Source organism: Dama dama, chromosome 23 (genome assembly GCF_033118175.1).
Source record: "Dama dama isolate Ldn47 chromosome 23, ASM3311817v1, whole genome shotgun sequence".
In the NCBI taxonomy this organism is placed as follows: domain Eukaryota; kingdom Metazoa; phylum Chordata; class Mammalia; order Artiodactyla; family Cervidae; genus Dama; species Dama dama.
This window is the reverse complement of record NC_083703.1, coordinates 31,981,689-31,998,716: the sequence shown is the minus strand read 5'-3', so window position 1 is coordinate 31,998,716 and position 17,028 is coordinate 31,981,689. Positions and strand designations below refer to the sequence as shown.

The 17,028-nt window shown below is 43.5% G+C and overlaps 1 protein-coding gene across 1 annotated transcript in view; it reads left to right on the top strand.

Annotated features, from left to right (window-relative positions):
• RSU1 (Ras suppressor protein 1) overlaps positions 1-17,028 on the top strand; it is a 195,287-nt gene that overhangs the window by 35,881 nt on the left and 142,378 nt on the right. Inside the window, exon 4 of the mRNA XM_061126289.1 lies at positions 9,573-9,693. Coding sequence (XP_060982272.1) covers positions 9,573-9,693 — 121 coding nt within the window. The remainder of the gene's footprint in view (positions 1-9,572; positions 9,694-17,028) is intronic.

Sequence of the window (17,028 nt, the reverse complement as noted above, 5' to 3'; positions counted from 1 at the left end):
GGGAAGTTGATTGGAGATTCAGACATAACTAAGTTTTGTGTCCTCAGAGGAGCAGAAATCCATGCTTGTCAGCTTTTTAGAAGATTTGTTTGACTGTGTGTACATACTTTTCATACCCCAGGGACAGATATTTTTGCATGTTAGACTTTATACTATAAAAGCTGCCTTACTGCTTGCTTGTAACTTCACCTACTTTGGGGGTAATTGATTATTCTCATTGTTGCTGAAAGAGTTGAACCTTTTTTTTTTTTCTTTGCAGTAAATTACATGAGGAATGTCTTTGGTTAGTAAAACGACTTAAGCTGCAGATTTTTTTTTTAAATGTTTTTCTTGTGATGAGAACTTCTTTTATTCTTTTATTTTTTGATGGCTGTGCTGGGTCTTCGTTGCTGCCAAGGTTTTTCTCTAGTTGCAGTGAGCGGGGGCTGCTCTCTAGTTGTGGTGTGTGGGCTCCCCGTTGCGGTTGCTTCTCTTCTTGTGGAGCACAGACCCTAGGGCAGCAACTGTTTCTGCTCCCGGGCACCCATGCTCAGTTGCTCCACGGCATGTGGTATCTTCACGGCCCAGGAATGGAACCCGTGTCTCCTGCATTGGCAGGCGGATTCTTTACCACTGTGAGCTGCAGGATCTTAAGGAAGCCAGTGATAGGATACACTAAGTCTATCCTTCTAGGTGTGGGTGCTCAGTAAGTACCGCTGATTAGCTGAAGGCAGCATCGCTTTTGTCATTTACAATGCTAATGATGTTTGGGGGACCTTGGCCTTTGTCAGTGGCTACTTAGCTCTTTTGCTCTTTCATTTTTACCTTGAGGAACTTGTAGATCCTGTTAAATGAGAATTTTCTCTACTGTTCCATAAACTTTATGTTTTTAAATAACCCGTAACTACTGTAATTCACTGTTTTAATTGCTGCTTTGGGGGAAATATCATAAAATCTGGGAAACTGGTTATCATCAGTATACTTTTGAACTTCAAGTTCTTATGCTAGGATAATTAGTTCATTATCCACCTCCTGTTTTTGACCAGAAAACAAAAGTCATTAATCACTATAGGTACAAATGACCTTTTTTTTCCACCTCAATATATAATTCTGAAGAGCATAATTATTTGCCAGAGTGAGGAGATTCTTCTTTTCATGTGATCATTAGAATGGTTTTCAGAACAAAGATTCCTAACTTGTTGATAGAATTGACATCTATATAATTAGTCTAGGCGTCACCTCTGTGATATGAATAGACTAATGCCTTCTAGGTATTGTAGCTGAGGATTAAAAGGACTTTCCTTTTATGACCAAGAATGCACTGATTCATATATCCTATAGTTTGGTATTTCATATGGCTTCTGTTACTTTGGCATCTTCCCACCAGGGTGAAGAGGGATGGTGGTTGTTCAGTAGTATACAAGTCAAATATTGGGACAAACCAGTGTTTGCTTTCATGATTTCTTCTCAAATGGACTTTCTCCCCCCAATGACTGTGTAATGAATAATCTCACTCATTTTCATGTATTTGGATGTTTTTGGTCATTTTTTCTGACTTCATTGCAGGAGTGTAACTTAAGAATCAGCAGAGACTTCCTTGGTGGTCCAGTGGTTCAGACTTTGCCTTCCACTTGTAGGGTCACAGGTTCAATCCCTGGTTAGGGAACTAAGACCCCACCTGCCCAAAACTTTTTAAACATAAATAAAACTTGTAAAAAATATATTTTTAAAAAATCAGCATACCTGGCTTCATTTGAATATCATCTACCATCCCTTAAACTTCTCTGTTAAAGAAATTTTATACAGCAGCAGAAGCGTCTGAAAAATTTGACCGGGCATTTCTATTTGTCATGACGACAGACACAAATCTCCCATTTTTAGTATAAACATGTCAGATTTGGGGAAGCAGTGCTATTTGATTTATTTTGGTTTACCTTATTTCCTGTGGGATCTTTGGGCTTTGTCTGGTCAGGGGTGTCCCTGGAAATGGGCCTAAGACAATAACGTTTCACCCCTCGCATCGCAGGGCGCTTGCCCGCCTCTGGGTCATGTCCTGGTCTCAGCCTCACTGTTGGCTTCATTGAGCCCTCGCTCTGAGGCTCTGTCTCCTTGCACTTGGGGTAGCCGGCAGCCCATCAGTGGTTCCCCATAAAGGCGGCAACAGCTCAGCCCCTAACTTGGGCTTTCAAGGAGGCATGTGGGGTAGGGACCCCTGGTTTTCAAGCCCTGGCCCTTGTGTTTCTCCTTTGCAGGAATCACCAGAGCCAAAAGCAGTGTGAATGATGCTGCAGAAAGAGCCAGGAGGGGGAGTTTGGTGGGTAGTCTTCCCTCCCATGCTGACGAAAGAAACTCCATGTGGTCCAGCCACTTCCGGCTCCCGGCAGCCGCTGATGCCTGGTCTCTTCCTCCCCTTTTGTAGCTGAAGGGGACCCTGTTTTCAGCACCAACCAGATGGTTCTAGAGACCAATGTGTGACCCCCACCCCCACCCCCCAGCCCTTCCGTGGGCTGCGCACAGGCGAGCGCCTGTCCTTATGTTCTGCATGGTGCCTGCTGCACCCAGAGCCTGTCACCCTTCACAGTTTTGTTTTTTTGCCTCGGGGGCTGCAAGATGCTTTTGCTCGAAAAGCCCCCGATCGGCTGTGCCCCGGCTGGGCTGCTCTGCCGTTGCTGCTGCCTGGCATCCTACAGTGACCCTCGGGCCAGAAGGACAGTGAGTGACACCTCGTCACGTGACCACCCTGGACCACCGTGAAGTTGCCGACACGTAACACGGTTCTGTGGACACGGGGCTTTGGTGCTCTTTTCCCCTGGTTGTCATCGTCCTCCCCCGCGCTGATTTCCCGGCAGTGATCTGTGTGGGGAGCAGATGCTGATTGGAAACTGACTGCAGCCCCCAGGTGTGTGCTTTCTCCATCGGAAGTGCCTTTCGTTTCGGGCTTCCCTGGTGGCTCAGATGGTGAAGAATCCGCCTGCCCTGCAGGAGACCTGGGTTCTGTCCCGGGGTTGGGGAAATCCCCCGGAGAAGGAGGTGGCTACCCACTCCGGTATTCTTGCCTGGTGAATCCCATGGACAGAGGAGCCTGGTGGGCTGCAGTTCATGGGGTTGCAAAGAGTTGGACACAGCTGAGCAACTAACACTTTCACTTTTCCCACTTTATCTGCCCCTGATGTCAGTAGCCCACTGGGCTGGCAGAGGAGTCCTAATGTGGATCAGATTGATTGTCGTGATCTTGTTCTACGTGATTGGGTGCAGCCAAGGACATATGTATTGGACTCGTGATTTTCACATCACCACTGACTTGAAAGTTTTCTGGGGGACTTCCATGGTGGTCCAGTGGTTAAGACTTCACCTTTCAGTGCTGGGTGTGCAGATTCAATCCCTGGTCAGGGAACTAAGATCCCACATGCCTCCTGACCAAAAAAGAAAAAAAGAAGACATAAAACAGAAGCAATGTTGTAACAAAATTCAATAAAGACTTTAAAATAGTCCACATTAAGAAAAAAAAACAAACTTAAAAAAAAGAATGTTTTCTGAACCAAAATAGGGGCCTCCAGACCATCAGCATTACTGACTTGGGAACTTGTTGGAAAGGCAGATTCCTGGGCCCCACCCCAAAGTACTGAATCAGAAACTCTAGGGTATGCTCCCAAATCTGTATTTTAACAAGCCCTCCTGGAATTCTGATGTACTTGAGGCTTTGAGGCTCACTGATTTGTTTGTTTTCAAGTTTTTATTGGATTGTAGTTGATTTACAATGTGTTAGTTTCAGTACAGCAAAGTGATTCAGTTACACATATACACATATGCGTTCTTTGTTTCAGATTCCTTTCTCATATCAGTCATTACATAATCTTGAGTAAAGTTCCCTGTGCTATACAGTAGGTTCTTGTTGGTTGCCTATCTTATGTATAGTTGTGTGTATGTGTGTGGTCTCATCCCAAGTTCCTGATTTATCCCCCCTTCCCCACATTTCCACTTTGGTGATCATAAGCTTGTTTTCAATATCTGTGTTTCTGTTTTGTAAATAAATTCATTTCTTTCTTTCTTTTTTAAATTAGGTATCAGAGGCCAAATGCTTTAGACCTTGGTGCAGAGATTGGAATATTCTGTATTCTTGCTGTCTGGCATGGCATCTTCCAATGACTGTCAAGGTCTCTAAATGTGGCTTCTGTGACCAGGCAGCTAAACTACTAATTCTATTTCATGTCAACTAGTCTCAACTCAAATTTATTACTTGCTGTTTTTCTTTCTTTTTTAGTGTGCACACGTGCTAAGTTGCCTCAGTCTTTCCAACTCTTTGCGACCCTTTGGACTGTAGCCCACCAGGCTCCTCTGTAATACCCTCATCACGTTTCCTCATTCCCCACCCCACCACCTCCAGACCTCTGGTGACAACATATCTGATCTCTTTTTCAATAAGCTTTCTTGCTGTGTTGTGTTGTTCTGTTTGGTTTTTTGTTTTGTTTTTTAATATTAATAGATTTCACTATAAGTGAGATCATACAGTATTTGTCTCTGTGTGACTTTCTTCACTTAGCATGATTCCTTCGAGGTCCATCTATGTTGTTGCAAATGGCAGGATTTCCTTCTTTTTTATGGTCAAATTGTATTTGTGTGTCTGTGTGTGTGTGTGAGAGAGAGAGAGAATGAGTGTGTATGTATCACATTTTCTTTATTCATCTGTCGACAGACACCTAGGTTGTTCCCATATCTTGGCTCTTGTGAATAATGCTGCTGTGAACTTGAGGGTTTAGGTACCGCTTTGACATAATGACTTTGTTTCCTTCAATTAAAGGCCTAGAAGTGGAACTGCTGGGTCATATGATTGTTTCTATTTCTAATTTCTTGAGGAACCTCCACACTTTTCTATAGACGCTGCACCAACTTACATTCCCACTCTAGGCTTAAGGAGCCACACGTAACTAGTGACTGCATCCTCGCCCGCCCAGCCCCACAGCATCTCCTGCCATTTATTATTGTGTGAATAAACTCCTGAAAGCCTTCAAGAAAATAAGTTATTGATTGTGCAATGGTTAATTTTATCCTGGAAGAAAATTGCTCTTAGAGTAAAGTTCCAGTTGCTACAATAGTAGTTGATTTGGGGTCTGATGTTGGAGAGATGGTAAGCTGTTGTTAGCTAGTGGGGAAAGCATGTTCCTGAGTGTAACACTGATTTTGTGAACACGCGTCATCATCTATGCATTGCTGGTGGCTATGCCTGTTGTACGTGTAACTCACGTGGACAGATACATGTCCTCTTAGGAGTCAGGTTGTCACTCAGGACTGAAGCTGGCCAGTGGGTTCTTAGAGCTGGAGCTGTCCGTCCAGTGCTTCCTGCCCTCCAGGGCTTTGTAAAGAGATGTTCATGGAGATCAGGCGAGACCCTTTTTGTCTTGCTCCCTTCTTGAGTGTCCCCAGGCACTTTTGGTTTCTTGTCCTAGAACCATCCAGAGGCTGGTGGCTTACAAAACTCTGGAACAATTTTTAGTTCATTAAATTGAAGAGGATTTGAAGGAAAAGAGGGTCTTCCTGAGCTTGTTAGCTTGAATAATTAGAAATGCCAGAAGATGCTCCAAGATGAGTCTCTGGGCAGAGTTCCTGGGATGAATGACCCCATCTTTTTCCCCTTTTCCAAAACACAGCAGAAGCTCTGGGCTGAGAGCACCCCCAGCATTCTCTGTTCCTGCAACCAGAGCCAGTCGTGTGGCATGCAGGAGCCTGGGCACCCCTGTGAGTTTCTCTAGCAACTGAAGTCTCAGACTTGAGGCAGCCCACGATACTAGTTAGACAGCAAATGATACTAAATTCTCTGTCACAGGCAAAGTTCTACATGACTGAGCTTCCTAATTGAGGGCCCCATTTCTTGCATTATTTAAATCCATATCATTGATTTTTGCAATCAGCTCTTCTCAGAATCACAGAATACTACAGCTGGGTGGAAGGGAATGGAGAAATGGTCATAATCCAGCCTTATTAATTTAGGCTGAAGGGAATGGAGGCACAGAGAGGTTATGCGTTAAGGACACATAGCAAGTTCAGAGCTGGTCAAGAAAGTGCAGAGCTAGCCCAAGATGAGTGAGCCAGGCCTCCTGGGTTTTTGCGTCACACAACCTCTCTTTTTCTTCTCCTCGACTCCTTGTTGTCTGTAGACTCGGTGTGAACCACTGGCGGGGGTAGAGAGGGGTCAGAAACTGGACAGGTGGATGGAGAAGGAACATTTCAGATGCATAATAAGAAATATATTGATGCTCACTGCTTAGTTATATTTTAAAATGTTGCTTCTTGCTGGTGTGCCTTGAGAATTCCAACAGAATATTCTCACCAGTGACACGTTGCTACTCCCTTTTCATTATAGATTTTCGTATATTGTTCATGGATCTATGTACATGATTTAGCCACTGCACAACTGTTACTCATATTGTTAACTGGTTATTATTATTTTTTTTAATGGACAGTTTTGTTGGGATCAGTTTGCTTTCCAGCCACCAGACCTGTCTCTGGTGATCGACTCTGATCATCCACCTTTTTGCAACTTTCTTTTATTTTTTAAATTGAAAATTTTTTCTCTCTCTCTTTTTTTAAAAGTATTTATTTAGCTGCCTGGGATCTTCGTTGCATCATGTGAGATCTTTTTGGGTTGCGGCTCATGGACTGTAGTTGCAGCACATGGGTGGCATGTGAGATCTTAGTTCCCTGCCCAGGGATCAAACCTGCATCCCCTGCATTGCAAGGCAGATTCTTAACCATTGGACCACCAGACAGGTCCTGTGACTTATTTTCTTTAAATAGTCTGCTTCTCTTACTTTATCCCAAAAGTATTGAAATGTTCAGTGCTGTAAGTTTATGCTTCTGTGCACAAAATAAGCATTCTCTAAATGCTGGTTGAAAGCGTGAATGTCATCCCATCCAGATAGGTCTGAAGGTTAATTTCCTTTGCTTTTAACTACAGTGGGGGGCTGGGGGGGAGGATTCTGTAGTTTAGGAAGAATATTAGCTGTAAAATCTTTTTTCCCTTTCTCGTTTGAATGGAGTCTTTAGCAAACGATTCACATGCGCACCAAAAATCTGGGAGAGGCTGGGTAAATTGAATGTGGGGTTATTGTTTGTGTCCACAGAACAAAGCCCTAAATCACATTTAGCATAACGTGTGGTTTTAAATTGGACTGATTTAGCAAGGAGAGTGAAATAATCTCTCATCCTGTCAAAAAAGGCGATACCTTCGGACCAGCATTTAATTGCATTGGCAAAGTAACTTCGGGAAAGCGGCAGTAATTCTGGCTGCATTATTCTTGGTTTGTGGTTAAATTGAGATCATCATTTTCTCCTGGTTGCCCTAACTTACTTTATTGCTCTTCAAGCTAATCAGATGAATGCGGGGAGAGAAGCTTAGTGGTAGCTGGAGGGTGAATGGGGAAAGAATGAGGTCTCTGAGCAGGGCTGTAGTCCTCTGTCGATTCGCACTTGACACACTTCAGGGTCCAGGTAGAGAGAACAAATAAATGAACACCTCTAAATCCAGCAGGCACAATCTGATGAATTTCCTTGTGGTCATTTATGCAAAGTGAATACGATCCATTCCTGAAAAGTATGTTATGGAGGACACACCTAAACATGTGCTTTTGTAGCCAGATCCTACAGTTAGGGCTTGTTTGCATTCCTCTTGGCACTGGGGAGTGAGGTGCTGGAGGAGTTCCCAGTTGCCTCAATGATCCCATTAAAGCCTACCTTTTTATCGCCATCCCCACAACCAGCCTCTTCAGTAACCAACTCATCCACGCCTTGCTCATTTTCCATCTGGACCACTACCTCTTCCCAGCTGTCTTCGTTCAGACTAATTCCTCTTCTCCACAGTCCCTTCCTCTAGCAAACGTGTGTCTCTGAACTTGTACCAAGCCTCTAAAAGTAATCAGGTCATTGATACCTTAGACATTTTATAAAGCTGAAAATGATGACTCATTTGTAATGAGCTCTGTGCCTGCCACCTTACTTCTGTTCCCCTGGGAGTTATCCGCTGGGGTTCTTGGTATGGCTGTCTTCTTATATATCTCAGGTGTCTGGGGACTTCCCTGGCGGTCCAGTGGCTAAGACTCCACACTCCCATTGCAGGTTTCCCAGGTTTGATCCCTGGTTGGGGGACTAGATCCCACAGGCTACAACTAAAGATCCTGCATGTTGCAACGAAGACCTGGTGCAGCCAAATAAATTAAGAAACCAAACAAAAAACCTGAGCTGTCTGTCTGGAATGTTACACACACCTTGGCCTTGGTTTTCAGCAACGTTGTCCCCAGGTTTCTCCAGTTTTCTGGGGCACCCCTGGAAGAGGATGTTGAGATGGGAAGAAAATGCACTAACAAAAGACCTAACAGTTTCTTCTGTGGTACCCAAGACCCTTGTCCATAGTTTCAGTTACCTGAATATTTTGGTATTAAGAGCTTGCATGAACTGTGAATGAGCTGGTGGCCAGTAACTAATGTTTGTGGAGAGACTGAATCAGCAGATGAGATACATGAAGTACAATACACTGAATGTCCTGCTGCTGCCAAGTGAGACAGTATTTTTGTGGTAAAGATGCCTTTGGCTTTTAAATTTGTATTTGCAAGTATGTACTGTAGGGAAGGGGAATGCTTTCAGCTCCCCAGTCACTTTCTTTAACCTTTGATATTCACACTCATGTCCACCGTCTTGCTACTGAACTGATTTTTCATATGCCTGAATAATAACAATGCGGTGATCAGTTGCTAATCTGATAGAAGGGGTGTGTGTGTGTGTGTGTTGATTGAGATGCAAAGGCAAAAATCAGAAACTCGGTAGGTTGACTGTTTTATCATGTAAGATTGAATTTAAACATCATCGTGATTTAGTCAAGTGTTAGGAGAACAGCTCTTCAGATAGCAGATTATTTAAACAGCTTGATGATACATTACTCGGGAAGGGATTTTGGACTTTACTGACTTTCGTTTGGAGATATGAGGGAAGTAGAAGGAAGAAAACAACTGGACTCGGTAGATATTACATGATTTAAAAATATATGATTTTACATCTAGGAGAGTAAATGCTAAGACTTCTCATCAGAAGGAAAAACATTTCTTTTGTATTTTTATGAGATGATAGATGTTCACTAACCTTATTGTGATAATCATGATGTAAGTCAAATACTTAGGGTGTACACCTGAAACTTACATAGAGCTGTATGTTGATTATATCTCAATAAAACTGGAAGAAAAAAAAATTTTAAGAAGTATAGAATGTTCTGTAATGTTCGCTTAGAGACTGTTCATGGCGCAGCTTTTCTCTTCTGCCCTTTGAGGAAACATTTCCATGTGAACTCGGTGGTAAGCTACTACCTAAGAAACTACCTACAGAAATCAAGTAAGATATATATATATATATATATCTTACTTGATTTATATTGATATATATCCATATATATATATATATATATATATATATATATATATATATATGTGGATAAAGTGATTGTGCTGGAGTTTCATCTTTCTCTCATTTGAAAGGAAAGCAAAATGTGTCGCTGGCATTCGCTGCCAGGGGCAAGGTTCTTGCATTCACACTCAGCGTTTCTGTTTCCACAGCTGTGCCACCAAACATAGCAGAACTGAAGAATCTGGAAGTGCTTAACTTTTTTAATAACCAGATTGAGGAGCTGCCCACGCAGATCAGCAGTCTTCAGAAACTCAAACACCTGAACCTGGGGTGAGTCTCCTGGAGGGAGAAGAAAACAAGAAAAGGAGGAGCTGGAAGCCGGGATGTGGGCGGGAGCGAGGTAGGGTTTTGCCATTTACAGGAGCAGCAGATCTCTAATTTTTTCCCCATGTTTTAGGTTTTTAAAAAAGTTTTATTGTTTTAATACATCCTTTCAATGGCCTACATTAGCTCAAATCTATCTGCATGCTAATTGAGAAGCTAATTGTTGGTGTAATAAGGGAGTTTATTTTTACTGTATTTTGTTTCCAATAAAATTTTGTTTCCGTTATGTTGCCCAAGAAGGAACCCATTTGCATAGCTAGCTTGAACTGTACAGGCCAGTTGTAATATGGTTGATTTTCTTCTCTCTCTGTATTGAGTAGAAATAGTGTCCAAAGCACCTTCCTTCTATGGAGGGGAGGATATGCTTCCTAACACTACTTCATTGATTCTTAACAATTTTTCCTTTTTATATTTGAGAAGTTATCAATCCTGTATCTGTCTTTATACAAAGGTGAAGAGAGGAGTTTTGATTCAGCGGAGGTTACAGAACCAGGTTGCAGTGAATAATAGTAAAACTTTGTGTTCTTATGTTGCAGTTTTCAGAGTCCTCATACCAGTGTTTGACCCTCTTAACAATTGGGAATGGGGAAGGGCAGGCATTACGGATTTCATTGTGTGGAAGGAAGCCAAGCCTTTTTCAAGAGGTTAAGTGGCTTGCTCCTGATTGGCCCTCAGGTTAGTGGCTGAGCAGACAGAGAACCCCACTGTCCATGAGACACCATACGCACCCCCCCAGAACTTGGACTTCCGAATTCCAGCTTCATTGTTGAGCTGTTATAGGAAACTGCCTGCTCCAAGCCTCATCCTCCATGTAAAGTAATATATCATTAAATTTTAGCCATAAACACTGATTCAGCTAGTGATTTACATGGAGTGGCTATAGATGCTGGCCAGGTATTTGTCAATTTACTAGGAAGCAATCGTGGAAAAAAAAAAATCATTCATGGACTGATTTTTAGTTCATGTTTTTCCACCGGAAATCTGGTCAGACTCTCTTCATTTGCTGTTCACTCCAGTTGAGAGACTGTCTTTGTAAGACCTGTGAGCATTCTTTTCTCAGTGTCTGAGAGGAAGTAGGGTTTAGAAGAGGGGAAAAGTCACCTGATATCAGACAGCTTTCTCTTACAAATACGGAGACTGTACCCATCTGGCAAACCAGAAAAGAAAGGCTCCTCTGTTTATATCTCTGTTTTGAAAGATTAAGTCCTAATGTTTCATTTGCATTTAAGAAGGAAGCTAAAACAAGACATATATAATGGGTTGGCCCAAATGAACTTTTTCCCCAACCCAGTACTAGACATGTATTCTTACTATTAAATTCTTCATCATTTACTAAGTGAGTTGATATATATAAGGTACAAGAGAACCACCTAGGTCCGAGATGGCAGACAAGTTGACTTTCATTAGACCTCGAGCCTCAGTAAGTGCTCATTTTAACACATCATATAAATGACAGACACATAGGTACCATGATAGTTCCTAGGTGGACCATAAAACGTCAAAAAGTGGGTGGTGGCCCAATTTCTGGAAATCCATGCCCCATACCCAGAATAGTTGGGATAATCCTCCCATTCATTGGTGTATGAAATTAACACCCCAGTTAAAACTGATAACCCCATACCTGGTGCCTCTTGACTTCTGAGATGCATGGCCCACAGTCTTATCTGTGGAGTACATATCTCTCTGAATAAACATTCTTTCACTAAAAAAAATGGTGCTAGGCATAGTATCTGGCACATTTATCATCATCATTGTTTTATTTATAGGTTCATTTATCTTGGGACTATGTAAGTGCCTTTTCTACATGAGAGCCTTGCTCGTTTGAAGATCAGTGATGAATGTCGCAGCCTTAAGGATGGGGGCAGAGCAGCTGTCAGCAGGGAAGTGTGCAGCTGGCTCGCTGACCTGGGGGAGGTAGTGAGGTGACCTTGGGAGAAAGGGGCCAGGAGCGTGTTAGCCTATAGGTGGGGTTCTTGGCAAGATTCCTACAAGGGGTCGCATTAGAGCTGAGACTCTGATACTGAGATGACTGACAGGTAGATGGCGACACCTCTGATTGTGAGAAGGACTTATTTAAAAGCTCAGTCAGTGCATACAATGGAATATTACTCAGCCATAAAAAGGAACAAATGTGAATCAGTTTTACTGAGGTGGGTGAACCTAGAGTCTGTTTGTTATAAGTCAGAAAGAGAAAAATATGTATTAACATACATATGGAACCCAGAAAAATGGTATTGATGATCCTGTTTGCAGAGCAAGAATAGAGACACCAACATAGAGAATGGACTTGTGGAAGGAAAGGGTGGGACGAATTGAGAAAGTAGCATTGACATATAAACACTACCTCATGTGAAATAGGGAGCTAGTGGGAAGCTGCTATATAACACAGGGAAGTCAGCTCCATGCCCTGTGATGATCTAGAGGGGTGGAATAGGGGTTGGGGTGGAAGGGAGGCTCAAGAGGGAGGGGACATATGTATAGTTATGACTGATTTGTGTTGATGTATGGCAGAAACCAGCACAGCCTTGTAAAGCAACTATCTTCCAATTAAAATAAACTAACAAAAGATAAAAAGCTCAGAGCACCACCTGTTCCAGGTGCTGCAAGTTTCATGGTGTCCTGAGTGTAAAGTGTAAGGCGGCAGGAGATGAGGGCAGGCAGAGAAGCACGGAGTCTGCTGTGCATTCGATGAGTGTTTCTTGAGCTCTCTGTTCAGGTGCTGGTCATCCAGCCCTCAGGGAACCTATATCACAGTTGGGGAAACAGCCTGTAAATAAGTAAATGTCCATTGTGGCAGGGAGTCGAGTGCTAATGGAGGGCCTTGTGTGTCAGATAAAGGAGCTCTGGTCTTAACCTGATGACCTTTAGGGAGTTGTCACCGGGAAGTGGCAGGTAAGATGAAAGATCACGTGGAGGAGAAGTTGGATGAAACCCACCAGGTTAGCGTTCCTGGTGAACCAGGGTAGGAACAGTGAAGGTGGGGAGGGATTTTATATGAAAAGCAGATACAAGTGGTAAAGTTCATGAGGCGGTACTGATGGCCGAAACCCACCAGGTTAGCGTTCCTGGTGAACCAGGGTGAGAACAGTGAAGGTGGGGAGGGATTTTATATGAAAAGCAGATACAAGTGGTAAAATTCATGAGGCGGTACTGATGGCCGAAACCCACCAGGTTAGCTTTCCTGGTGAGCCAGAGTAGGAACAGTGAAGGTGGGGAGGGATTTTATATGAAAAGCAGATACAAGTGGTAAAATTCATGAGGCGGTACTGATGGCCGAAACCCACCAGGTTAGCGTTCCTGGTGAACCAGGGTAGGAACAGTGAAGGTGGGGAGGGATTTTATATGAAAAGCAGATACAAGTGGTAAAATTCATGAGGCGGTACGGATGGGATGGTGGAGCTGAAATAGATGTATAGACACAGCTTTGGGGAGGAGGGAAGGGGCCTAGGTTTTGTTCGGTTGAGTTCAAGGTGCTTCAGGACAGAGTTGTAAATTTTCCTTTTTCATCAAACACTTTTGAGTTGCCTCTTTGTCGACTTTGGGGCTGTTTGCATTTTTGGCTCTTGCTGATTTATTTATTGTGTAACACTCTCTGGATTTAATTACCTAGCTGCATGGATGGGGTTGTTAGAGTTTGAACCCAGTTCCTAGTTCTCTGGGAGAGGGATTAAGATAGGTTTCTGTAAATGGTACTTTTTTCCTCAAATGGCATGAAGAATTGTGTCTGTGCAGCCCTGGTTAAGGCAAGGCTTGGAGAAGGACTCAGAATAAACAGACCAAAAAAAAAAAAAAAAAAAAAAATACAGCAGAGCAGTTTGGCCACATGTAATCCAAGCTTCATGTTCAGCCGGCAGTTGATTTTGAAGTTTTATATCCAATTTGCTTTTTATTCTGATTATCCCAAAACCAGAGAGGATTTTAGACCATCTGAATAAATAGAAGGAAGCGGAATGATGCTCTTCATTCTTCCATTGTGTCATTCCTTGTGCAGAGTTATTTTTATTTTATTAAAAAGGTGTAAAGTCACATAGGTTACAAGTTAGTAATTATTTTGGGTATAACCTCATGGCAAGAGCATCATGCCAACTATTCTGGGATAACTTTTTTTTTGCTATGTTGCTTGGCATGTGGGATCTTAATTTCCTGACCAGAAATCGAGCCCCAGCCCCCTTCTTTGGAAGCACAGCGTCTTAACCACTGGACCACCAGGGAAGTCCCTAGAATAACTTGTTTATTTGTTTGTTTGCTTTTCCTGGAATAACTTTTGACGTTTTGACCTAATTAGATGAAGGAGCTTATCTTATGGAGATTTCGAAGTTTTCACTGAGCACAGTGTTGAGTGTTCATGGTTTTTGTTTTTGTTTTGTTTTGCTGAGTGTGTGAGCAGGTAGCTGGGGAGGTGAGAAAAAAATCTGCTCGCCCAAGAGGACCTCTGTAGATCAGTGTTCCAGAAGAGAAGTGTTCAAATGGGCCTTCCTGTAGCTTTTGAAGAGGAAAACGGAAAAATGCCAGACATCCTTTGACTCTGGTTTTATCAAGTTCTCCATCATATGCGGGCATCTTCACATTGCATATGCATTTGAAAAACGTTCACCTGCAAACAGAACTTAAACCATTGGGCATGGTTGAGTCATTGGTAGCTTTATCTTCTAACATCTGAATTGATTGGAGAATAAGCAGATGAGGAAGCCTTCCTTGATGGTTCAGACCCTACAACGGTCTCCTTAGGCAATCTCATCTCTTTGAAGCTTAGTCAGAATCTCTCTCCAGCTTCCTGAAAAGCAGTTGTAGTTACAGCCATCATTCCTTGAGAACCTACCCGGGAGCCAGAAATTGTTTCGGGGGCTTCCCATGTCTACTCGCTCCACTTTCTAGTGGTCCTTCTGGGAAGGTATCGCTGTCCTCATCTTCAGTTCAGTTCAATCACTCAGTCGTGTCCAACTGTTTGCACCCACATGGACCGCAGCATGCCAGGCCTCCCTGTCCATCACCAACTCCCGGAGTTTACTCAAACTCATGTCCATCGAGTCAGTGATGCCATCCAGCCATCTCATCCTCTGTCGTCCGCTTCTCCTCCTGCCTTCAGTCCGTCACAGGATCAGGGTCTTTTTCCAATGAGTCAGTTCTTTGCATCTGGTGGCCACAGTATTGGAACTTCAGGTTCAGCATCAGTTACAGCATTCATCTTACAGTTGAGGAAATCGGGTCTCAGAGAAGCTGAGTTACCCAAGGCCACCCAGTCAGCGACCGCTGGAGCTAGGCCTCCACCCTAGCTCTGTTCTATCCTCTCTGGGCATCCTTGAGTGCTGGAGCTCTCAGGGGATGTCCTGAAAAGAGGCAGCCCCCATGTGTGATGGAGATGGATGTTGATGACCCCTGCAGGGGAAGGCAGCACATGACACCTGTCAGGACCAGGGAGCCAGGAGTAGCCCTTTGTGTGCTGGTGTCTAGAGGAACAGGTCCTGTGGCTGCTCATACTGGTGGTAGCTGAGTCCACCCTGCTTTCAGACCTTCCCGATGCTTTAAGTTAGGGCTTTCTTTGTGCCCTCTGGATTAGCAGGCCCAGCGCTGTCACCGCTGCTGACTGCAGAGGACTCTGCTGAGACCCTAACACCTTGGGGGGGATTGGTTTCTTAGGGAATAAAAAGAACCTGCAGTTTTGTAGATTCTTGACATGCCCAGGCGGACTGGCTCGGGCTTGCTCTAGGCTGGAGAGTGGACGAGATCTGTCTTTTTGGTGAGATGCCTCTTCCCACGAAGAAAGTCTGAAAGTGGATTTCTTGCACCTTATGTTTCAAAAGTGTACTTCTGGGTTTAGAAAGAAAAATTTTATTGGTCATTTTCAAAAATGGGTAACTCAGAGCAAGATTTAAGGAAGGAAGCGCTTGCTGTATATTTCTATGCCTTTCTCTCTGTCTCTGATTTCTTTCCTTCAGTTTACTCAGCATCCTCACGTGGGAGTCCAGGAATCAGGGGTGCCTTGGGGCTGGGGGCTCTTAGATACCTGTCATTCTCATCAGGAGAGTCAGATGAGAACGCAGGTGCTAAACCTGCGTTAACCTGACCCTCCGTTGCCATGTTCCAGAGATCATAAGTACTGTCCTGCCTGCATTTCAGTTTTGGAGACCCCATGAAACACTTGACAGAGGTGTGCTTCACAAATTGTGAATTCACAGAAAATATCAGTTATTGGGGCTTCCCCAGTGGCACAGTAGTAAAAACAAACAAACAAAAAACCCACCTGCCAATGCAGGAGATGTAAGAGATGCAGATTCAATCCCTGGGCTGGGAAGATCCCCTGGAGAAGGAAATGGCAACCCACTCCAGTAATCTTCTCTGTAAAATCCCATAGACAGAGGAGCCTGGTGGGCTCCCGTCCATGGGATTGCAGAGTTGGACACGCCTGAGCACAGCACAGCTGCAGCGCAGTCCAGCCAACTCTACTGGAGCTTAATTTGCTAACTGTGAAGTTAGCCGGAGACTTCATACCCATCCAGAGGTGGGCCTCACCTTTTTCCTGGGTTTCTGTCTGCTCTCAGCTGTTTCCTACGAGGCCTGGTTGGTGGGTTTGAAAAGGATTGTGTGTCGTGTGAAAAGGATTGGTGTCTAGGTTTATGTTTGGTGTCACAGCGCCCGCCCCCCCCAACTTTCAGTATTTGTCAGCCTATATTATTAAATAATTTTTTGAAATCTATTTTAAGTGTATTCAAAGGGAATAACATTAAGAAAAATAAGAGTCTTACAAATGGAACATAATAGAAAAATATGTTTCTTAGCTTTCATTGGAGGTGTCTGTGTGTGTGTGTGTGTGTATTTAAGGGCTTCTCTGATGGTTCAGATGGTAAAGAATCCACCTGTGATGCAAGAGACCCCAGTTCCATCTATGGGTCGGGAAGATCCCCTGGAGAAGAGAATGGCAACCCACTCCAGCATTCTCGCTTGGAGAATCCCAGGGGCAGAGGAGCCTCAGCCATGGGGTCATGAAGAGTCGGACATGACTGAGCAACTAACACTTTCACTCTTTACATATATATTAAAATTTTTTCAATTGTGGTATACAATATGCATAACGTAAAGTATACCATATTTACGTTTCTGTGATTCAGAAGCATTAAGTGTATTCCCATTGTTTTGCAGCCTATCTCTGGAAATTTCTTGTCTTGCCATACTAAAACTCTATACCCATTAAACAATTCCCCATTCTCCTCCTCCCACCCTAACCCCGGTCCCTGGCAAACTTGATTCTAATTGGAGATGGTACTGAACTACTATCAGTAGTTG